This window comes from Aspergillus versicolor, assembly GCF_001890125.1.
Source record: "Aspergillus versicolor CBS 583.65 unplaced genomic scaffold ASPVEscaffold_13, whole genome shotgun sequence".
NCBI classification, from domain to species: Eukaryota; Fungi; Ascomycota; class Eurotiomycetes; order Eurotiales; family Aspergillaceae; genus Aspergillus; species Aspergillus versicolor.
Genome location: NW_024467536.1, coordinates 13,123 through 36,654, shown reverse-complemented (window position 1 = coordinate 36,654; position 23,532 = coordinate 13,123). Strand labels below are relative to the sequence as shown.

Genomic DNA, 23,532 nt, shown 5'->3' with positions numbered 1-23,532 from the left:
TTAGACAGTAGAACGGGGCAAGAGACTAGATCACTTGTCCTTTTACTATAATGATGATTGAACTAGGAATGATGCCGTTGTTGTGTGCATGTCAATGGCGAAGCAGACCCAGCAGGTATATTCCGCATTTATTTCCGGGCCAGGAGCCAGCAGAAATACAGGCTCCGAAAGAATTTATGAAAAGTGCAAATAAATATGGAGCTGGTTAGAGAGACGTCCGAAGTCGCCATTGTTGAGTTGAGTTTTCAAAATATATTGTGATATAGGCCCAATTTATCATCAGATCAGATAAGATCAACAATGTGGCGACACTCGGGATCCAGACAGCCCCAGTCGCTCGTCGGACGATCATTATTATTTACCAAAAGAACCTTTGACTTATTCGGAGTGGAGGCTCGATTGGGAACACTCCGGGCTGGGCATCCTCGTTAACTCCCGGTAATCCTTAATTAATTCTTCCCTGGACAGACGATAAACGAGAAATTCTACCTGGGGACGCTTGGCAATGTCAGCGCTAAGGAATCCTTGCGTCCAGACTGGAGATGTCCAGGGAAGAGGAAAAAAATCTTAGCCGATATAGGCGTTTAATGGTTACCGCCCAATTTACCATGGCGCTACCGTCGATAGAGATTTGTTTCTTTTTCCAGTTCTCAGCAACCGAAGCGACGACCAAGAGGTGAAAGCCGAGCATGTCACCACCGACATTCGACAAGGGCATCGGGCCTGAATCGGTTACGGTCCAAGAGAATGTGGCTCCGCAGACGACTGCAACATCCGCAGGGGCCGACAAGGGTTCTCACGATGCCCTCAACAGTCATGAAGAGGCCGGGGTTGGCAGAGTAGAAGCCTTCAACAAGGCGATGTACCGGTCCGGGAAAACGGGCAAGGTCTTGCTCTGGCTGCTGGGGATCTCAATCTGGTTGACCATGTTTGCGTACGCCCTCGACATGGGCATCACCACCAGCATTTTTGGCACCCTGGCCACCTCGACCTTTGGTCTGCACAGCCAGCTCGGCGCCGTCAATACTGCCAGTCAAACCATCCGTGCCATTAGCAAACCATTTATTGGAAAGCTGGCCGACATCACCTCGCGGCCAACGACCTATATCACCATTCTAGCGTTTTACGCCGTGGGGTTTGCTGTTGCCGCGAGCGCCAAAAGCTTCGCGTCGTATACAGTCGGTATCTGCTTCACCTCGATTGGCAAGTCGGGTCTCGACCTCCTCAGCGACATCATTGTTGCCGACTTGACTCCTCTGGAATGGCGTGGCTTTTTCAGTGCGTGCCTTTCCCTCCCCTTTGTCGTCACGGTGCCCATCAACGGTTTCATTGTCGAGGGCTTCTCCGACAACTGGAGATGGGGTCTAGGTATGTTCGCCATCCTCGTGCCAGCTCTTCTCGTGCCCGCCATTATTACTTTATACGCGATGCAGCGCCGTGGCGAGAAAGCAGGCATGGTCACCTTGGCCGACTCAAAGGATGTTCGCACTGGCGCCGCCGAGAATACGCCCAAGAGCTTTAAATACTGGGCAAAGCTGGCCTTCCAGGGTTTCATCGAAATTGACATTATTGGTCTCATCATCCTTGGCTTCGCCTTCTCCCTGATCCTCTTGCCCTTCAGCCTGGCTGAAGATTCCGACGGCGGTTGGGCCAACCCGAGCATGATTGCCATGATAACTGTCGGATTCGTTTGTCTCATCATCTTCATTGCCTTTGAGGTATTCATCGCGCCCAAACCCATCATGACCAAGCGAGTGATCAATAACCGAGCTTTCGTTGCCGGCGTGATCATTCACACCTTCAACCAGATGGCCTCGTCTGTCCGCAACACTTACTTCTCATCCTATGTCTACATCATCAAGGATTGGACTAATTACCAGTGGACCATCTTCCTGGGTGTCACGACCATGGGGCTCTCCCTGATCGGTCCCTTTGTAGGCTTGATTCATCGAGCCTCTCATCGCTACAAGAGCGTCATGGTGTTCGGTGGCGCAGCCAAACTGGTTGGCTACGCCATCCTGGTCCAATCCAACGGCATTATGACCCAGGATACTGCGCGCCTTGTTGCTTCGCAACTCATCTTCTGCCTCTCCTCGCTGAACGTCGTCGGTGCCCGCGTTGGCGTCCAGGCATCTGTCCCCCATGAGGACGTGGCATCTTTGATCTCCATCATCTCTCTGTGGTCTACCCTAGGATCGAGTACCGGAAGCGCCGTCGCTTCTGCCATCTGGACTAACCAGATGCTCAAACAGATGTACAAAGAGCTGCCTGACGTGCCCGCCGATACCGTCACTGAGATTTACGGTGATATCAAAGCTCTCCGCACGGGCTATGATTTCCTAGACCCAATTCGCCAAGGCTCCATCCGTGCCTATGCCATTGTCAATGGAAACATCACCGTTGCTTCTATCTGCCTCGCCGCCGTTCCGTTCATTGCCTCTTTCTTCATGCCTAACTACTATCTCGGCAGACAGCAAAATGCCATCAACAACAGAGGTGTGGATGGGGAGGTTGTGGATGTACCAGATAAGCATGAACATAGGCAAGGGGAACAACGTGAATCTATGTCACTATGGCAAAGAGTGTTTGCTTTGTACCGCAGGTAAATTTACATTCTTAAGGTGCGGCCCACATTTGCAGAGTTCACTATACTCGTTATATCAGATATTTTCGTGGGGAGAATGTGGAGGCAGCATGTTGGCCGATCAAGTAGGCAATTCAGCATACATGACCCCGATCACCTGTTTCTTTAGCTAAATAAAATCAGTAGCTGGGATTTCCCGCCACGCGTCATCAGCCACGCGTACCCAAAATACCCAAAGTTGGCAGACGCATCGAACTAGCGGTGTTCAAATGTAGGCATCCAATTGACAATGTTAAAAAACATAAAGACTAAATACATAAACCGAGAAACCAACTCATGAATGGATGGAGTAGAAGTCGTAAACGAAGGGAGGTAGGTAGGCAGGTAGGAAGGTAGGTGTATTATACACGCCCGGGGCCGCGATCATCCCCTTCCTTGGTGTTGGGCGCCGGGGGATCCGGATCTCTCTTGAAATGGGTGGAGGAATCCGGGCTCTCAGTGATGGCGGTCTCGCCGGCGTTATTCGATGGCAAGCCCAGCAGGGCGGCCTCCTCGGCTGGGTCTTCCGGTAGACATATGTTGAGGATCAGGCCGAGCACGGCGGTGACGGCGAAACCGTTGGTCATAACGAGGACGATCGCGTCGAGCAGACCCTGCAGGGCGTGGTTATCCCCGCGGTAGGTGAAGAAGTACTTAAACCACTCCGGGACGAGGGTTGCGGCCATTCCGATGGCGAAGGAGGCGGTAAGGATGAAGCGGTTGCGACGGGTGAAGGAGATGGTCGAGATGATGCGGACGCCGGAGATGGCGACGGAAGAGAAGAGGAAGGTGGTCATGCCGCCGAGGACAGGCTTGGGGATGGCGATAAGGGCGGCAGCAAACTTGGTAAAGATGCCCATGAGGACAAGGAACATGCAGCAGCAGAAGCCAGCCTTGCGGTTAGCGCACTTGGTCAGGGCAATGACGCCGTTGTTCTGGGCGAAGACAGACATGGGCGTAATAGTGGCCAGACCGGCGATCAAACAGGTCAGTCCATTGCCCAGCACGCCGCCCTGGATGCGCGTGTCAAAGGTGGGCCCCTCGACCTCCACCTGGGAGACATCACAGGTGGCGGTGATGTCGCCGATAGACTCCATCATAATAACAATATAGACGGCCAGTAAGGGGAGGATAAGAGGTGGATAGAGAGAGAGCGGGAACGTTTCCACCCAGATAAAGGAGACTACGGGGGCGGCGTCGATGCTGGACTGATCAAAGTAGCCACACGCGCCGGCGACGATACAGCCCACCAACAAGCCGATGATAACGGCGCACGACTTCATGATAGGCGAGCCGAAGCGTTCACACAGGATTATCGTCGCAAAGACAAGGAAGCCTAGTCCGATGAACTCGGCGCTGCCCCAGGGGAGGGGCCGCGGGGCGTCAGGGCTGGGACAGAGCATTTGTGCCGCCGGGTTCTCACCGCAGGCGCCAGAACCACCGGCCCAGTCTTTGATGCCGCTCTCGATAAGATGCACTCCGATGAGCAGCACCGTGGGGCCGGTCACCAGCGGCGGGAACACCTTCCGGAGCACACGCGGGCTCAAAAAGGAGAGACCGATCTCGAGCAGCGCGCAGAGACAGGAGGTGCCCAGCAGCGCACCGTAGCCCTTGGGGCAGGGCAGGCGGTTGCCGTTGTCATCCAGCGGACAGTAGCCGGTCTGGTACATCTGGGCGAAGGCGCCGGTCGCGACGGTAATGGTTGCAAAGGAGGTGCCCACGACAGAGATGAGTCCGGTGCCGATGTAGTAGCGGGTCTTGTGGACGTGGAAGCGAGCCATCTGCACCGCCGACAGCAGGCCCGAGACGATCAGCGAGGTGGAGACGAGGTATTGATACTGGGCACCGACAAAGCCCACGCCGCCGCTGCCACCGAGGATGAGCGGAGGCGCAATCACACCCGCCAGCATGGCCAGGGAGTGCTGTAGGCCGAGCAGCAGGGCCAAAAAGACGGGCACCTTGTCGTCGAGGCCGAAGAACGGGGCGGTGCTGTGGCCCTTGGTGATGAAGGGGATGCGCGGCGTGAACAGGAAGGCGTAGTCATAGTCGCCAAAGAGGCCCTCACGGGTGGTCAAGGTCTTGACGATGCGGCGGCCACGATCCGCCAGGGTGCGCTTGGGACGGTAGTCCGGGCCAATTTGATCAGGGCCATCCATGGTGAGGCGGACGAGGGGTAGTAGACTTGAGCTGAGTCTAATGTCAAACCAATGTATCCGTCGATGGATAAATAGCCTCTACCCGGGATGTCGAGGCAGAAAATGCGGGAAACAGCCCGGCAATATATACCAAATTGCCGGGATCGATCGACGGCGCGACAATCTGTCACAACACCCAGCTAGACAGGTGGGAAGGGGGGGGGGGAGATCACGAAGCAATAGCCGCGAAGGAGCCAGGTGGAATGCGGGGGAAGCACAACCCAAGACCGCGGCGGGCGTGGAGGCAGGTTATAAACGACGGCATTGTCCGGGCGAGGAGGACGACAGCGACAGAGCAGCGATTATCAGCGGTTTCGAGGGTATCGCGAGGGAATGAGGTGGATGAATCGAATAATGCCATAGTGTCTATCTCTGGGCGCCAGGAGTTTAGCGCACCGTTGGCTGCGTCGAGGTCTCGGCTAGCACGCAGCCGGGCCGTATGGTAGGTCCCTCGTCCAACAGCTCTTGGTGGTGGATTCTGGATAAGAAGCGTCACTTGCTGCCAAACCCAGTCTTATCAGCGCCCAGACGGGCACCGCCGAACTCCTCACGACCTTGGATGAAGGCTTGGCCGTCCGAGAGCCAAGCAGGCGGCCTGCTGCGTCCTCGGACAAGCCCTTATCCTGCCTGGGCGGTTAACAGAGGTTGATATGGAGCTCAACAGTGCTGTCTCGGGTCCGCACCAACCCCCAGATAGTAGTCATCGCATTACTCAGAGCGAGCTAGATCTGCTCAATGTGGAGGGGATATGACTGATAGCGGGCTTGGGGCGCGTTGTCGGAGTCTGTCCATTCCAGCCAAATTTCATGAGACGTTGGTCACTTCAATGCCCCGGCTGGCTTGCCCTAACCTTAATTCCCGGTCCCTCTCATTTCTCTGCTTACTATCCCTACGAGACAGAGATGATCGTGTCGCTACCGAGCTTCTTTCCCTCCCCTCAGCGCCATTCATTGATAATGCCAACACTTCCTTCTCCTGTCTGCTTCCCTTCACCCGTGCGCACCACCGCCCCATTGGCGACCGCCTTGCTGTGGCTTTCCAAACGTGATCAGTCACGATCGGAGCTCGCCACGAGAAGCATCCCAAAAGACCAAGAATACGAGGCAGCGGTCTTTTTTGAGAAGGATTCATCTGGGGGCGAGACTTGGCGGTGTTGGAGAACTGGAGAGTCCCGACGCTGACGATGAACTTGGTGGTACTGACGACGACAGCGATGGAGATGGTACAGTACCCTCGGGATAAGCTCAATCAACTATCCCAGGCAAAGGTGACTCGGATTACAGCTCGGTAGGATCTCGACTGTCACGACCTGCCAATGCCGTGCCACGTGACTCTCTAACAACCACTACTTCCAAGGAATGGATATATTATAATCTTATAAAGGTAACTATAGTCTTATATATTCCTAGCTAGAAAGAATATACTAAAAAAAACTATATAGCTGCCGGATAACCTAACTTAGAGAGATCATACCGCCGAGAATTACCGGCGAGCGGAGAAGGCGCTGCTTTTCGTTGTGGGTGAGCAGAGGAAGTGTGGTGGATGGGTTGATTTTTCCGCGAGATTCGAGTCTGGCGAAATTGAACGATTCATGATCTGATTATTGTATTGGCTCTGCAGGGTCAATCTGGCATGCGTCGGCAAATTCGCCGCCTAATTATGAACTCTGGGTCAGCATCTCTAGAAAGTGGAGACGATGCTTGCTATCTTATATCTCGTTTCTCGTTATCTTCGGATTTGTACATATATGGCCATGAAGAGTCTCAGTTAGTATATCCTAGCAACAGTTAACCGCGAGTTCATGATCTCAGTCCACACCAAATGGCAGAAGTCGCAAAACACCAGATAGCAAAGGTGTCCGGCGCCAAACCGCCCACCTCGTGTCAGGTCATCTCCGAACTTAGTGACCCAGCAGAGTCTCGTCGGCTGCTGCGGAGAATCGATCTTTTGTAAGTGGTCCCATTGCCCACCATCCTGCCTGTGCACGAGATGCCGCTGACAATCCTTCACGCCGCAGTATGTTACCTGTCCTGGTCGTGTCTTACATGCTCCAGTATCTGGACAAGGCCACTATGAGCAATGCTGCTATTCTCGGGCTGCGCGACGACCTTCATCTCACTGGGAACGAATATTCGTGGGCATCGAGCCTTTTCAATTTCGGATACCTCGCGGCCTCTGGACCTATGGCCCTAATCATAGTCAAGTTTCCTATTGGCAAGGCCATGGCCTTTCCGTGTATGTCAACCTTTACTGATATTACCTGATTACCCTTGCTGATATATGGAACCTAGTGCGGCATGGGCTGTAGTCCTGTGCTGTATGGGCGCCACACAAAATGCGGCTGGCCTCATGGCTACCCGCTTCTTCCTGGGTTTTACAGAGGCGGCCGTCGCCCCAGGGTTCAGTATTATTACTTCCATGTGGTACAAGCGGTCCGAACAGCCCCTTCGCCATGGCGTGTGGTTTCTTGGGAACGTCATCTCCGGCTTGTTCAGCGGCCCGCTGATGTACGCATTTGGGCATGTGCACAATTTCCCACCCTGGAGGGTACCTGTCACCTAAACCATGATTGATGCTGTCGTGTGCCTACTCACATTTACTTTTGCCTTTATCTACAGCTCGTGTTTATTGTATTCGGTGCGATCACCTTGGTCTGGGGACTCTGCCTAGTCCTCCTTCTGCCAGACTCGCCTTCTACTGCATGGTTTCTCTCAGAGACCCAGCGAGTTGGCGCGGTTGACCGTGTCAAGGAGGACATTACCGGGGTCAAGCATAACAGTTGGAAGAAAGATCAAGTGATCGAAGCTCTCAAGGACCCCAAGACATGGTTTTCCGTCTTGATCATGCTGTGTGCAAACATCCCGAATAGAGGAATCAGTAATGTCCGTGATTGCCCTGCTACAAGCGAAAGCCCATACATACTATGTTGTGATTGACGCTCCCGCTGTGCTCATTCTAGTTCGCAGCAATCGTCATCCACGGCTTCGGATTTTCAACCAACGAGACCTTTTTGGTGAGTATGATCGTCACCGGATTCCAGGGCTTCTTTGTCATTGCCGCGACCCTCGCGAGCACCTACCTGCGCAACATGCGGACTATCTCGATGGCTATATATATGTACCGTCATTGCCGTAGTCGGCGCAGTCGTTATCCGCCAGGTTGATAACTCACACCTCTGGGCGCGATACTCCCGCTACTGCCTGCTTTCCGCCTACACAGTCAACTTCCGTCTTCTGCTCTCCATCAACGTCGCCAACACCGCCGGGGTTACTAAGAAAGCAACCGTAAATTATCTCGTATGTTACTGGCATGTAGCATGCGGACCCAAAGCTGACTTGATATAGACCTTTATCGCCTACTGCACCGGCAACATCATAGGACCGCAGTTATTCTTCGAAGACGAATCCCCCAGTTACCCGTCCGGTTTCGCGGCTATGCTGGTGTGTCTTGCCGTCGAGGTTCTTCTGGTTTTGGGGTTGCGCTTCTACCTTGTCTGGGAAAACAAACGACGTGCATTGAAGCTTGAAGCATCATCTGACCCTGCCGTTGGCGAGGGAGCTGATGGTCTGCACCTGCTGGTTAGGTAGTGCGAGTATGGAAGAGGTGATTCGCTCCATTTATCGATCTTGCGCCCAGGTCGACAGCGGCTACGTTGGAGGCAAGATCATAGCTGTTTCATCTCCTAAAGTCCTCGTTCAAGCTGGAAAGACTAATACCGACGCTTCCTCATGTGTAATGACTATCAGGCTTTCACTAATGCCAAAATTTCCAACGGTTGACGTGTGCTTTCTGTATGAGCTGCTGTGCGTACTTGTATCATCGATTCAGGAATACTGCTACAAGAACTACGTAGCAAATACATCAATTGTAATGAGTACATCAGAGCCGAGGGCGCATAATCGTGTCGGGCAGCTTGCGCCCAAAGAGCCAGTCCATATTGAGGGCTTGTGGGATTCTGTTGATGATGAAGACTTGGCGAATGCTTTCAATGTCCCAAAAGTAGGCCCGGTCAGCAAGCTCGGTCAACTGATGGCGCATTTTTGCAGTGTTAAGAGCCGAGAACGCCTCCAATATCCGGTAGGAAGCCATTGACCAGTTGGTTGAAGGAGTCAAGGCCAGACCATACTTAGTCCCAACGACACTCTGGCCGTGAATGGAAGCATGGAGCTGGAATGTTTAATACTTCAGCACCTCCGTCCAGGGGTTTGGCTCAATGTATACACAATGCTAGCGACTATATAGTTATCTGACTGGCTATTACTTATTTAACACGATAAAAGTATTCATCGTGATGAGATTCTCATTATCAAACTAGTAAGGCAAATCCGACTATTTCAATAGCTACCAGTGGCGTGGGCAAAGAAGATTTCAAAGTACTAATAAAAAGCTAAAGAACAATTTAGAGAGGCTATTTTATTAGTCTTCTTCTATCCTATTAATCACAGACACACTCGGGGCTCATCTGCTTGATCATGTTCAACAGGCGGCTTAAGTACGTAGCTCTGTTCTCCACACTCTGTGGTCGTGTGTCTCGTTCCCTTCGTCGGAGCGGTTGGTTATAGGATACAATGAAATCAAGTTGATAGGGGTAAGTAGGCTATAATAGAAGGGGAAGCTTCTTACCTGCTAGTTTATTTTTAACAGCCGAGCGCAAGACCACGAGATTACTATAACTACTATCCTTCTATGCTACCAACTACAATTTCACGAGTAGTCTCTAGCAGCTACGGGGACATGTTTGTCCTGTTATCTAAAATATATATTAACTCATGGTTACTAGACTTTCTTATCTACTAGCCGTACTTGGTTATTTTTTTTAATACTTCATTCCAAACAACAAATGAAGGACTACTGATGCTATCTATCTATGGATACGAAAAGTAGATGATTCTTCGCTACTCGGAAGAAAAACATACAACAGCTGTATAATAAAACACCATGCTACGAACCAGCCGGGTGTGACTTAAGCGTGGCCAGAAGTCGGGTGGGAACTCCAACGCCGTCGAGGACTGTATAGGGATATCCTACGAGGCATAGCCAACTCAAATCCTTCAAGGGTTATCACGACAGAACGTCCTTCGGCCGGTACTACACTGTTGACTTCTCCAGTAGTTCCCATAGGAATCCCACTCTCAGAAGCATATCCGGGCTTTATGGGGCGTGGAGCAGTCTATATTCAAATACAGCAATGGCAAGTGAGCTGACACAGCTGGAAAATTGACCCGTCTTTTTTCCGTCTGGCCATAGCCTCAATCTAGCCGCATCGTGATACTCACCCCGGAGGTTGGGCGTTCTCACACCCTTTCGTGACCCCCCGTCATATACATATTTCTATCTAAATCAACCAGTCAAAGGGCTCCTCAGAGCACAGCAGGCCAGACGAGCTGAACCAGGGGGGCACTCGAGCTAAGTAACTATGCCAGGGTTACTGCGAGATACCAGGGCAAACAGAGTTAGCGAGAAGCTCCAATATCTGCTGCCTGAGCCGTTGTATGGTAATCACACATCGCTGAGCTGGCTGGCTCGTTGCGTAGGCAAGTAGTGCTGAGGCTAGCGCCTTGCTGATTGACTGCAAAGAACATTAAGCTAGGAGGTCCTAGCATTACAACTTTAAGCAAGGGGTCTGTGCTACTCGCCCCGTGCCTCCTGCACAATGCCTGGGTTGCCTCTTGCCTTTATTGGCCGCAAGTTCACGACGGGATGGCAGCGGATGCTTGTTGGGAATGTGAAACCAAGGGCGAGCACATTCCACAGGCCGAACGATGTAACGATGTCGACTCGGAGCCCGTATGGAGCTTTGGAATCAAATCCGCCGCGGTTCTGCCCTCTAGGCACCATATCAGGACCTGGAGGCTTTATCTGTCGAATGTAAAAATATTGTCATCCGTGTTGGGACCCACACCCGACTTCACCCAAGTTATTAGACCATTTTAAATATTTTTCTATATAAATCACTGATAGTATTGAACTAGGAAGCCTTGGTAACCTTAAAAACATGTTAAAAACCTGATAAAATATGGTTAAATAGATGTGATATTGAAAAAAACAAAAATGTGGAAAAAAACTATGAAATTTAGGTGTGGGTCTAAACACGGATGACAATATTTTTGCATACGACAGATCCCTAACCCCAAGGCAACAAGCGATACTGATTTTGTTTGCGAATCTTGTTGATAAGATTAGTTTGTGTCACAGATTGTAGCTGTTCATTGCTTGCAGGAGGCTTAGGCAGCAGTGTGGATACAATAATGTAAATGTGGACGTAAGCAATATCTAACTAACAAACCAACATAACAATAACAGGAACAAGAGCAGAATTAGAGGATAAGACAACGGTCGAGGTAGATAAATTATAGAAACGAAGCAACACTCTCTCCACCCTTCCCAGGCTCACAAAGCCTAACAATTGTATCGACCAATTTCTTATGCAAAACGCTCGCCCTTTCAATTGTCATCATATTCGGGTTGACACAAAACTGCACACTCAACAGATCCCCATCGGGAAGACTATGCGGCTCCGTAAAGATAAACAGTTCGCGCCCTGGTCGGAAGAAGCCATTGAACGCGAATGCTGTTTCGAGGCCTTCCAGCTCCATCTTGTGCGTCAAGGGGATGTTTTGATGTTGCACGATTGTGCTTAGTGTGGTGTCAGAGGGCCAATCTGTACAGTTCGACACCAGGTCCGGGAACCCAATGTCGTCGTGGGCGACGGTCTCCTGGTACTGGGCTTGTGTGTGTGTTAGCAGGTCGGTGATGGTCCAGTCTTTGCCTCTACCTCCGCCCTCGACCTGAATGCGGACGAGAATAAAATTCAAACAGCAGCCCAGGATGCTGTCGATATCAGCGAGCGGCGCTGAACTTCGTCCGTTGACGGTCTGGCCAAAGACAATGTCCTGTTTCGGTTCCTTGCTACCGGAATCGGAGGCGAGGACGAGTGCCCACGCGGCTTTCACAACACTGGCCATCGTTATGCCCGCTGGGGGGACAGGGGCGGGGTGGAGGTTGATGTTGGGCCAGATCGTCTCGCCCTTGCTGAGGTCTAGTTCTGAGCGTGTTGGGAGGGTGGCAAGGCCCGCAAGAGGGGTTATGGTCGACCCGGCTAGGTACTCTTTCCAGAAGGTAAAAGACGAGGCTTTATCTCTCGTGAAGCGGTGGTACAGGACGCGGGATAGTGGTGTGGAAGGGGCTGTGGCTTGGTTGTGCCATGCCTGGCGGAATGTAGCAAAGAGCTCACCCAGAGAGACACCGTCCCATTGCGCATGGGTCATACGGAAGTACAGCTGTGCTGTTCGTTTCGCGGGGTTGCTGATGATGATAAATGCGAACACGGGTCGATCGATGAAGATGCCATGTTGGTTCTGCTTCCCTGCCAGCCGAAGCTTCTCGCCGAAAAGTGCTGGGTCAGTGTTGTCGTCTGTGACGATGTGGTGGAACGGGAGAGGGAGGTTGTCGAGGACAAGTTGCAGGACCTGGTCCTGATATTTGGTAAAAACGGTCCTCAGGATCGGATAATGGGCATAGACAATCTCGCATGTCTTCCTCAACCTTTCCACGTCCAACCTGCCATCTAGCTGGAACGTAAAGTGATGTAGAGTCGGCCTCTCGAGGAAGAAAGCCTGGCCAGCGGACGCAGGGAGGACATCAACAAGCCTCGCAGCCAGAGAAACGATCCCCCTGGAACGCATAAGTGCTTCCCACGTCGGGAAGAATTCCTTGGGAACCGGGCTGAGCGAGAAGGGCGTGTATTCAAACTGATTCGCGCCTTCCTGTGTCTCTCCAGCGCGCGCCAGAGCCCCCAGTCGCGGGTTCGCAAAGATATGGGAAACCGAAATGTGCAGTCCGTGGCGGCGGGCAGTCGCAGCAAGGCGCATACCGTTTACCGAATCACCGCCAAGCTGAAAGAAGTGGTCTTCGGCGCCAATGTGCTCTCTTTGCAAGTCCAATACCTCAGCCCAGAGGGTCTGCAGGAGGTGTTCTTCGGGTGTGGAGAGGGCGACATGCTTGCTAGCGATGGGGCGGTAGGCTTGGAGTTCGGGACTGGTGAGAGCCGTGACGAAGAAGCGCAGCTGTTTCTGGTCTGCTTTGCCTGATGCGTTGAGAGGCATTTGGTTCAGTGGGACAAAGTAGCTGGGGACCATGTATGCCGGCAGATGGTCGAGCAGGTGAGAGGCGCACGTCGCTGCCTGGGCGCGGAAGGAGTTGTCTGGAACAGCGACAAAGCCAGGTCTGCTCTCTTCGATGGCTGAGCTCTTGGCGGTATCTGCATCCAAACAGATAAACGCATACAGGTTGGGTGTCTTGTCCTTTCCAGTGTACACCAGATCGACCACCACATCCTGGCTGCCCTCGAACGAGCTATGCACTTGATACTCGACCTCGCCAAGCTCAACCCTCTGCCCACGAATCTTTATCTGCGTATCCTTGCGGCCAAAGACTGTCATCTGGCCATCGGGACGGTAGCGAGCCATATCCCCAGTTCGGTATAGGCGGTACTGCTTCGTATCACCGCGCAGCTCACGCAGCCACCCTGGGGGGTCAATAAACGCAGCCCTCGTAGCATCCGGTCTATACCCACGCGCGACGATCGGCCCTTCAATCAGCAATTCACCGAGGGCTCCGATGGGGAGCAGTTGCTCGGGGTTCTCAGGGTCAATCACCCACGCAACAGAGCCGACAGGGCGCCCAATGTCCCCTGCCCGCGGGGCGGTCGTGATATTCCCCTGACATACAGCTTCGACTGTCGCCTCCGCAGGCCCATATATATTCAGAAGACTCAAAGGCTCGGCCCAGAGTTCAATATCCACCTGTGTCACAGCCTCACCGACTAATCCCAGGACCCGCAAATGCGGCACTTCAGAGGGGAGGATCGTCCGTGAGACCGTTGGCGTCAGCAATGCATGACTTGCTTTGAAACTGGTCATACTCTCCGCTAGAGAGTCACGTCGTTCCTCTTCGGACAGAACGCATGTCGTGGCACCAGACATGAGAGGGAACAACATCTCAAACGACCCCACGTCAAAAGCATGGGATGCGAAGTGGATGAATCTGGTCGCGTGTGTGATCCTCCATAAATCGTGCGCTGCTTCAGCCATGGCTCCGAACCCGCCGTGCTCAACTATCACGCCTTTCGGCTTCCCTGTCGAGCCGGACGTAAAGACGAGGCAGAATGCAGATGAGGGCGTGCACTGGGACCTGGGCGCACAGCGGGGGGGGAAGCGCGCCAGACGTCGTCGTCTGCGCCGACTGTGATGACCCTCTGCGCCCAGGAGGTGCATCGACCGGCTTGTGCGCTTGAGGCAACAACGATGCTACTCCCCGCCTCCTGCACAAGGCTGACGAGGCGCTGGTCTGGATGCGTAGCGTCAAGCAAGGCAAATGCCGCACCGGTTTTCAGAATAGCGAGCATGGCGACGATGGTGTAGAGGCCCTTTTCGAAACACAGTGGGATGAAATCGCCGGGTCCGACACCGCCGCGGGAGAGATACCACGCGAGGGCATCGGAGAGCGAGCTGAGCTCTGAGTATGTGAGGGAGCCAGAGGAGGTGCAGATTGCTGTTTTGTTGGGAAGCTGGCGAGCGCGCTGATCGATGGCCTGGTGGATGCAGTATGAGGGGGTGGCAGGGACACGCTGGATCCAGCCCTGGAGGAGGTTGTAGTGCGTGGCGCTGACGAGTGAAATGGCTGTTGCGGGTACTGTCTCATTGCTGATGATCGGGGTCACTGCATGTTGGAAGGACGAGGCGATGAGGGCTGCTTGCTCGTCCGAGACACGCGACAGCCAGTGCCGCAGGTGGACGACGGTCTTTGTCTCCTCAATGTCGATATTCACGGTGATGGCATATTCAGCCGGATCATGGCGCTGGACTATGTCCAGGCTGGTAGAGGAGTCGGATGTGCTGGCTTGAGCTAGTGTTCGCTAGATAGAAAGCACCGTATCAAAGAGCGACGTGGCGCTCAGTCCCTTGCGATGCAGAATTTCAGCAAAGGGGAACGTCTGGTGGGCGCGGCCGGCCAGGTACGCCTCAGACACGGTCTGCAGCAGCTCGCCCACCGTGAGATTGGCCAACTTCAACGAGGTCGTAAGGACATTGATCAGCGGGCCTACAATCTCCGCTGCGCCCTCGATGGGCAGCTCGCGTCCTGAATTGGCATACCCAAAGCAGATATTATCAAACCCTGTATAGGCGCGCAGCACCAGCGACCACGCGGAAGAGAAGATCGTTGCGGCTGTGAGGTTGCGAGCCTGGCAGAAGCTGTTGATGGCAGCAACCTGGCTTTCCGTCAACACTAACGTCTGCGTGTGGTTTTCGTCCGGCTGATCTGGACTGTGCTCGTTCAGGGTTGGGAACACGCACGGCTCGCAGTCGGTGAGGTACTCGTCCCAGAATTTACCTGCGGCGTGTTCGTCCTGCACGCGGAGGAAGGAGAGGTAGTTGGCATATGCTGGAGCTTTGACCGTACTTAGCTCACCCGCGTAGGCGAGCCTGAGCTCACTCTGAACGTTCTGCAGCGTCTGTGCATCACTCAAGGCGTGTGTAATGTCGAGCCGTATATACACCTGCTCGCGAGAAACATAGAGGGCGAAACGGCTGGGACACTCAGGGGTCGGGCGAAAGTCGGTTCCTGGACTTGGTAATTCACCGTCAAGATATATCACAGGGATCTCGTTCTCGGAAACAGACTGCACGACCTGCTCATACGCACCGCCGCCAGACAGAGCAGGGATGAGCACAGAGCGCAGTGCGGCATGGCGGGCAACAACCTGCTGCACTGCTCCTTTGGCCTTTTTGATTGCCTCCACAACAGACTCGTGGGCGCTGGCCTTGGTGTTGACATGCCAGGAGACGGCCACATGGTACAAAGCCGGGTTCTTTGCCTGGCTGAGCAAAATCCCGCGCTGGATCGGCGCGCAGGGATACACGCCCTCGATATTTCTCGTCTCAATTCCCGCCATATCAAGACTGTCGTGTAGGAGACCGAGCTGTTCATAATTCAAGTCCAGAAGCGGACAATCAGCAAGCGTCAACCTGTGCTCGAGTGCACTGAACTCGGCCGCCATGTAATCCAGCGTCTTCCGAAGATTAGATATCCAGGATTCGAGTATCGCACTGCTACATCCCTTTGGCACCGTGAATGACAAAGTCAAGGAGTCGTCCATCTCAACAAGTGCATTGATATCGACCAGCGACCACCGCTTCAGCTGATCAGAGGCGGCATAGATATTATGGTCTTGCAACGAACAGACCTCGAAGAGGCCAGATGTGGCTGTGTGCGCAAGTTGCCCTTCGTAGCGGCCGGCGTAGTTGAGCACAACTTCCATTGGCGTCCTGCTGCCTTGCGTACAAGTGCCTTTGTTGTAGTACCGCGCTGTGAAATCCTCAAGCCCATTGTGCCGCAGACTTCGCCGCCCGTCTTTGCACAGCCGCACAAACGAGTATAGAGCACTCTCATCCCCAGCTCTATTGTTTGGAAGCTGAATAGGCACGGGCACCAGTGTAGTAAACCACCCCACTGTCCGTGCAAGGCCAATGGCCGTATCCCAGGGTTCGCGGCCGTGGCCTTCGAGGAAGACTGTTGGTGGTGCTCGGTCAGGGAATGTCTCGTGGAATGAACTGACCAGCGCCGCATGCAGTAGTTCCACAGGCTGAGTTCCAAATGCCTGGTTTGCGTGGCCAAGAAGGGACCCTGTAGTTGAGGGGGGAATCGTCAAAACCATCTCGCGCGTTAAGCCAAGTGTGCTACTGTAGCTGCCGTTGATGCCACTGGAAACGCCCCAGAAGAATTCCAGATCCAGATCAAAGGCACTGTTTGTGATCTGCTTTGCCGACTGAAGCGGGGAGAGCTGCTCCTTTCCGTGCTTTGCAAGCAAACTGGCCCATTGCTGGAACGAAACAGACGGAGCCAGAACTGCTTCTCTACGGAGCAAGCTCTCCGGATCCCTGAGAAGCACGGTCCAAGAAACCAAGTCCACAACCAAATGATGCGCAACGATAAACACCCACTGCTCCTGGGTGGTACCAGCAGTAATCAGATCCGTAGAGAAGAGCGGTCCCCTGGTGATATCAAGACTCTTTAAGCTCCGCGCCATAACAGTGTCAAGCAGAAATTTATCAGCGATATCATGCGAGCGATAAGCTGCAGATCGTTGAGTATGTTTGATAATAAATTCTTCCCATTGCCCATCTGTTTGCTGGACGAATCGCGCTCGGAGTATGCTGTGCGTTGCTACTAGTTTCTCCATGGCGTCCCTGAGCTGGCATGGCTCGATACGATGGCCCAGACGGAGAAGCAGAGAATGGCTGAACTGGTTCTGGCCCCCCGGGTTGGTATCGAAGAAGAGGCGCTGGATAGGTGAGAGCGGAAATGGGGTATCCGGGGCACAAGGAGGTAACTAACTGTAGAGTGTCTTTGACGGAGTTCTTCAGCGCCTGGGCAGCGATGGCGTGTATAGTGCGTAGACGGAGAATATCATCCACCGTCACCACTAATTTTAAAGGGCCATTCCGCGCCTGCGCCACGACGAGCATGGCTATGATCGAGTCACCACCGAAATGGTAGAAGGACTGGTTCACCCCGATGCTTTCAGCTGGGACGCGCAGAACGCGAGACCAGGTGGCTTGAAGTTCGCGCTCGGCATCTGTTCCTGGGAGCTGAATGGTAGCAACTGCTGTATTGACAGAGGACTCATACTGAGCTAGCTCCGGGAATGTCCTGCTGGGGATTTCCTGTTTCAATCTGCGCCGGTCGAGTTTGCCTGATAGTGTGCGCGGCATGAAAGAGACAGCGAGGAGCAGGGTCGGGATCATGTACTCGGGCATCGTCTACTCCAGTGTAGCTCTCGCCATCTGCGCGCGGTGCTGGAAGGATTCACTTGGTGTTGTGCATACTGTATTCGCAGTCTTGTCTGACACTACACGCGTCTCCTCCGTCAACACAAATGCAACGAGCGCCGGGCGATCCTCCGCGCCCTTGGGAACCCCAAAAACAACAGCAACCTGGATAGCGGTCTCAAAAGTCTGCAGCAACTGGTGCTCGACATGCCAGGGCTCGATGCGCTGCCCTCGCAGCTTGAACTGCTCGCCGCGACGCCCGACAAACCTCAGTCTTCCATCCTCGTGGAATCTCACCAGGTCACCGGTCTTGTAGACACGGGACGAAGTATTCCCCCGGAACTCCTGTAGCCACTGCGGTGCCTTGATAAACACTTCCCCTGTTTTAGCGAGGTCCTTGTAGTATCCTGCACCCACTGTTGGCCCCTCAATGATAAGCTCGCCAACCACACCGATGGGAAGCAGTATCGTAACGTCGTCAGGGTCGCAGACCCACGCCATACAGCCCCGAGGGTGCCCAATATCGTGCGGGTGTATTTGTCCCCTGGATACGGCTGGCATGTCATAGTGCTGTGTTGTAGCGCACGCAGCGCATTCGGCTGGCCCGTACCCGTTTACCAGCCGGACGTGAGGCCCCCACAATGCGACGTCTGTGTCGAGCACCGCCTCACCAATGATCCAGAGTACGAGCAAAGAGGGAACAGTACTAGGGTCGAGTGTGCGTGCGTACGAAGGCGTAAAGAGCGCGTGGGTGGTTTTTTCTTGCCGCACGAAGGCTGAGATGTCGTCTCGTCGCTCGGTGGCAGAGGGCACGCAGATGGCTCCACCGACCATAAGGACAGGAAAGATCTCGACGTAGTAGGCGTCGAATGCGACAGACGCAAACTGGAGCATGCGCGTGGCGCCGTTGATCTGGATCTCAGGAATGTAGCCACGCGCAGACGCGATAAAGGCCGCGTGGTCGACCATCAACCCCTTGGGCTCGCCTGTGGAACCGGAGGTGAAGATCAAGTAGAGAATTGCCGAGGCAGCAACGAGTGGAAAGGGACTTGTTGGTATAGACCGCCGCCAAAGGCCAGAGCCCTGGTTGACAATGATTGCCTTGGCCCCTAGCTCTTCCACGCGAGGCGCAAAGCACGCCGAGCACAAGATGACCGGCGAGCCAGTCTGGGCATGTATCTTGCGAATCCGGTCGCGCGGATACAAGGGATCTAGATGCACAATTCCGCAGCCGGCCTTCAGCACCGCTAGCATGGCAACGATAGCCCAGCACCCCTTTTCAAAGTATACCGGTGTGATACTCCCTGGGGTGGCACCACAGCGCAGAAGCTCATCTGCCAGGATTGTCGCGTAGTGCTCCAGCTCTCGATATGTGATCGATGCATCAGATGCAGACACAGCCAGCTTGTCAGCAGAGCTTTGCGCGCGCTGCGAAATTAGCCCATGCACCGTTTCTTTAGTCCTTGGAGGAACGACAGCATTCCACTGGCGTATCTGTGTCCAGTCATGGGGACTGACGTGTGACAGGAGACTCAAAAGGCTGGTGAGGCTGCTCAAGGATCCGACAGAGAACATACTCGAGATGCATGAGCAGTCGGCGCACTCTGTCTTTGCTGATTACAGTCTCATCAAACAGGGCCACTAGATCCAGCGTCTGCTCATCTTCCGCAAGATAACACTCCAAACACAGTGCGTACGAGGCAAAGCCACCCGTCGTGGCAGCCCCTTCTTCACAACTTCCAAAGAGATCGAGCCCTGTTACCCACGCAGGCTAGATGATAAGCTGGGACTGGAATTGGCACGCGGCGTTTGACTCGGGGCTGTACTGTCTGATGTTCTGTAACCCAGCCTGTTCGTATGGAATCAGGTCAATGAGCTGCTGTTGCACTTGGCCAAGTGCAGTAGCTGCTGTCTGCGATGTATCCAACTTGATCCGGACAGGAACTGTGGCGATTGTCGGACCCGAGAGCGTTTCCACGCCTGCTAGATGAGCGCCGCGCCCTGTAACTGTGGCGCCGAAAAGAACATCGTTGAGGCGCGTGTAGTGGGAAAGGACGAGGGCCCATTCAAGCCGGATATGGGTGGCCATTGTCCCCTGGCTACGAGCAACATGCGAGGGGAGCTGTAGCGTGTATGTGCTCCGTTGGTCGACTTGTGGTGTGTATCCAGGCTCAGGTAGTTCGGGGAAGACTGTAGCCTCGAGACCGGCGAACTGGGAGGTCCAGTACTCCGTGACTTCATTCCGGGCCTTAAGGAGATGCTTGATGAATGGACGGAACGGCCGAGGGGTTGGTGCTGTAGAAGACCCAACAAGAATTTGCATCTGCTCGAGAAGGCGGATTGACCATCTATCGCAGAGGGTGTGGTGGATAAAGAGGACCAGCGTCAGTGTAGAACCACTGATCAAACATCCTCGCACCAACCGTTTGCCAATTCCCATGGGCTCATCATTCATTGTCGCATCGTAGCGCTTTACTGTGGGAGCATAGTCCCAGTCAAACGCCTCGCGCACAACGGCCTGAATGGTTTGGGAAGAGGAGGCAGCCAGTCGGGTGCGTAGGATATCATGGCTCTCGAAGATGCGCTCCCACGCGGTCTTGATTGATGAGGCGTCTGTTCCTGGCTTGCACTCGCATACGACGCGAGCTTTATACGCAGTTGTATCACGCGCGGAGAGGGCACAGAGCCCTTCCTGGAGTGGCGTACATGGGTACGCATCTAGAACCTGAGAGGCATCGAGACCGCATTGCTGGGCAACTTGGGCTTTGATATCAGCTGCACCAAGACCGTCAATTAGGGCAAACGGCTGCTGAATCTGCGATGTTACTTGGACTGTCTTGACTAGCCCAGCAGCCAAGTCGGCCAGCATAGGCCGCCTAAAGACATCGCCCACGGTGAGCTTGAACCCATGCCGCCGAGCAAGGCCAGTTAACTTCATTGCGCTGACCGAGTCGCCGCCAAGCTCAAAGAAGTTATTAGCCATGCTCTGGGCCGAGACCCCCGCTAGCACCTTGCTGACCATATCACAGACCAACCGCCCGGTGTCCGTTGTAGGATCCCGATGTTTCAGCCGCTTGAAACCAGCCAGCAACTGCAGCTCGTCCACAGTCAACTGCTTCGCCACCTGGGCGAGCCTCTGGCGATCAATCTTGCCCGAAACCGTAGTGGGAAGCGCGGCAACAGGCAGCAAATACCGCGGAACCATGTAATCAGGAAGCCTGTCCTTGAGGAGCCCCCTACAAGTAGCAAGAGCGGCTTGGCAGTTGGTATCCATTTCCAGGAAGCGGACCTGCGTCTTGATGTCAATCGATTCTGTAACCGGTAGGGGGAGAAGAGGAACGACAAACGCCGTAAGGAGCTGTCCATCGCCACCGGACGGGGTAAGAGCCATGGCCACAGCCCCCTTTGCCTCGGGGAGTGAAGCCTGCAGGGCCGACTCGACCTCCCCGAGCTCAACTCTCATCCCGCGGATCTTCACCTGGTGGTCCTTCCGCCCGCAGACCTCGAGCGCGCCATTCGAGTCGTACCGCATGATGTCCCCGGTTGCGTACACCCGTGTGCCTGCCGGAAGGGCCGGCCAGCCTCGCAGCCAGGGTACGGCCGTAGCACTTGAGAAGGCCCTCTCCGTCACCTCCCGGTCATCGAAGTACCCAGACGCCAGCCCCGGGCCCGAGATGACGAGCTCTCCCGGCGCGCCCACCGGCGCCAGAACGTCCACATTGTCTGGATCCAGGAGCCAGGCACGCCCATCTACAGGTCTGCAAATCGTCGGCGTTGGGTTGCCTCTCCTCTTCAAGTGATTATTCTTGGAGGCTGAGCATGCCAGATCCCCCGAAACAGCAAAGATACCCGTCCATTCGGTCAACCCAAACGCCTGGTACACTTTGACTTCACCACTCGCCGCCCACCTCGCCAGCTGCTCTCCATTGAGCGCTTCACCTGCAATAATCAAGTGACGCAGACAAGGTAGATCCCGCGGCGACAGCGACCCAAGTACCGTCGGCGTAAGGATCGTCCAGTTGACCTGCAAGGCGGACATACCCGCGGCCAGGGAGTCCAGGCGCTGGTAGTCCGAGAGCATGCAGATCGTTCCGCCAGCAGCCAAGGTACAGAACTGTCCGATAATGGCCATCCCAAAGGTAAACGAGGCGAATTGCAAGGCGCGGATATCAGGCCCTAGCTGAAGAGCAGGCACATGGTTGTCGATGCTTGAAAATGCGGCGTGTGAGATCTCGCATGCCTTGGGGATGCCGGTGCTGCCCGAGGTGAAGAGGATGTAGGCTGGCGACGAGGAGTCCCTGGGGGGTGTATACTTCAAGTGTCTGCAGTCAGTGTTGGTGTCGACCGTCTGACTCGATACAACCAAAACATCCACATCGGAAAAACGAAAAAGGCTCTTTTGCTTCTCGCTCGTGAGGATCAAAGTCGGTTTGACTCGTTTCACCATCTCGTCTCGCCGCTTCCCTGGGTGGGAGGGGTCAGAGGGGACAAATGCGCTCCCGGCCCTGTTCACTGCCAACATGGCCAGCGTCGCGCATCCCGTCTTCTCAAAGCACACGGGCACAAGAGATCCGCAGGTGACACCCCGGGCCTGGAGTTTAGCAGCTAGCACAGTTGAGATTCGGTCGAGTTCGCGATATGTCCATGTTCCTTCATGCGATTCCAGTGCGATGGCGGTAGGCCGGTGCTTTACCTGCCGGGCAATATGTTGGAACAGGAAAGGCACACTTTCTGTGCTCTTTTGTTGGTTCCATGACTCCACAAGGTCCTGCTGTTTGGGACACAAAAGGCTGATTGTGCTGATCAGAGTTGGAGGATTCGCACGCACATAGGCCAAGGCCTGTGTGATTGCACCAGCGACTGCGCGCGCAAAGGTATTAGATAGAAAGTCGGTGCTGTATTTGATAAATACCGCGTTGTGGGTGGAGATGAGGGTAATCTTGAAGTCATCCAGACCGACGCTGTTTGATACACACAGTCCCTGCTCATCCCCATCCAATACATGACGTTTCGAACGTCAAACTTGCAATGTACAATCTCCGGTCGTGGGTGTCCAGGAGGGCGAACCGTGCTTGGTCACCGCGTGTGAATCTCTGTGGCACAACCGCCCAAATGCCTGCCAGGACCAGATCTTTGGGAGCCTGGTATAGCTCTGCACAGTCCTGGAGATCGACTGCCACTTGGCTCTCTAGCTGTGTGGTTTGTCTCCTCGGTGTCGTAGTCGTAGCGGGAGACGTTCTGCCCGTGAGCTCGGGGAACAGGCAACCGCTGGTGTGATCTTGGACTTCATCTTTGGTTGCGCTTGCGCGAGTCGGATTTGTATTCCCAGTCAAGTTTCTTGCTGTCATATTCGTACCCGGCATCGAATTCTAAGTCAACAGGTGCAGCGTGATGTCAAGTAGTAATTTACAGCGCGTAGCACTTAACGTCAACATTCACTGTATTGATTTATATCTGCTGAAGTTTGTTGGGACAGGGATGGCTATTCCTTTCTAGCACTGTTATGTTCTCCTTATTCCTTCCACTTTGGTAGAAAGGTCCAATGGTCGCTGTATTGCGTCAGATGAGAGAGGGAAAACAAGGGCAGTAAGGTGATAGGAGAGGAATATGCTCTGTTCTGCCCCGTCCTCTTCTCCCTGGCGTTATAGTCCGAAATGCAGTAGTGGTATTTTACATAATGGATCTTGCAAGGCAGCTCGGTGTCGGCTTCTCGACGACTTAGTGTCACACCGCAGCTTACTGAATCAGGAGTCGGCCAGCAAAGGCGTTCCCGTGGCTTAGGCTGGACGCGTCGGAGTTGCCCTTGGTGTAACAGGCCTGGCCTCGTGTAACCCTAAGTAACCCTGTCCGAGCTATAACGTGCCAAGGGGGTTGGAGTAAGGCG

General features: G+C 54.1%; 4 protein-coding genes across 4 annotated transcripts; 2 read left to right on the top strand and 2 right to left on the bottom strand.

The window, feature by feature from the left end:
* The first annotated feature begins 579 nt into the window (after window positions 1-579).
* Window positions 580-3,006, top strand: ASPVEDRAFT_46655 (uncharacterized protein). Its single transcript, XM_040813608.1, has one exon. The coding sequence runs from the start codon at window positions 690-692 to the stop codon at window positions 2,604-2,606; it is 1,917 nt and encodes a 638-aa protein (XP_040673076.1). The 5' UTR covers window positions 580-689; the 3' UTR covers window positions 2,607-3,006.
* On the bottom strand, window positions 2,986-4,779 carry ASPVEDRAFT_88567 (nucleobase:cation symporter-2 family protein; the record flags this gene model as incomplete). Its single annotated transcript, XM_040818357.1, has 1 exon — window positions 2,986-4,779. The coding sequence occupies one exon, from the start codon at window positions 4,777-4,779 to the stop codon at window positions 2,986-2,988; it is 1,794 nt and encodes a 597-aa protein (XP_040673075.1).
* Window positions 4,780-6,836: 2,057 nt separating this feature from the next.
* On the top strand, window positions 6,837-8,588 carry ASPVEDRAFT_65730 (uncharacterized protein; the record flags this gene model as incomplete). Its single annotated transcript, XM_040815835.1, has 6 exons — window positions 6,837-7,051; window positions 7,110-7,365; window positions 7,437-7,700; window positions 7,778-7,835; window positions 7,954-8,114; window positions 8,163-8,588. The coding sequence occupies 6 exons, from the start codon at window positions 6,837-6,839 to the stop codon at window positions 8,403-8,405; spliced, it is 1,197 nt and encodes a 398-aa protein (XP_040673074.1). The 3' UTR covers window positions 8,406-8,588.
* Window positions 8,589-11,168: 2,580 nt separating this feature from the next.
* On the bottom strand, window positions 11,169-23,380 carry ASPVEDRAFT_76237 (uncharacterized protein; the record flags this gene model as incomplete). Its single annotated transcript, XM_040816331.1, has 8 exons — window positions 22,716-23,380; window positions 19,475-22,609; window positions 19,226-19,384; window positions 17,706-19,197; window positions 17,048-17,639; window positions 14,750-16,953; window positions 14,011-14,677; window positions 11,169-13,954 (listed from the first exon to the last, which is right to left on the bottom strand). The coding sequence occupies exons 1-8, from the start codon at window positions 23,009-23,011 to the stop codon at window positions 11,169-11,171; spliced, it is 11,331 nt and encodes a 3,776-aa protein (XP_040673073.1). The 5' UTR covers window positions 23,012-23,380.
* Between the last annotated feature and the right edge of the window lie 152 nt (window positions 23,381-23,532).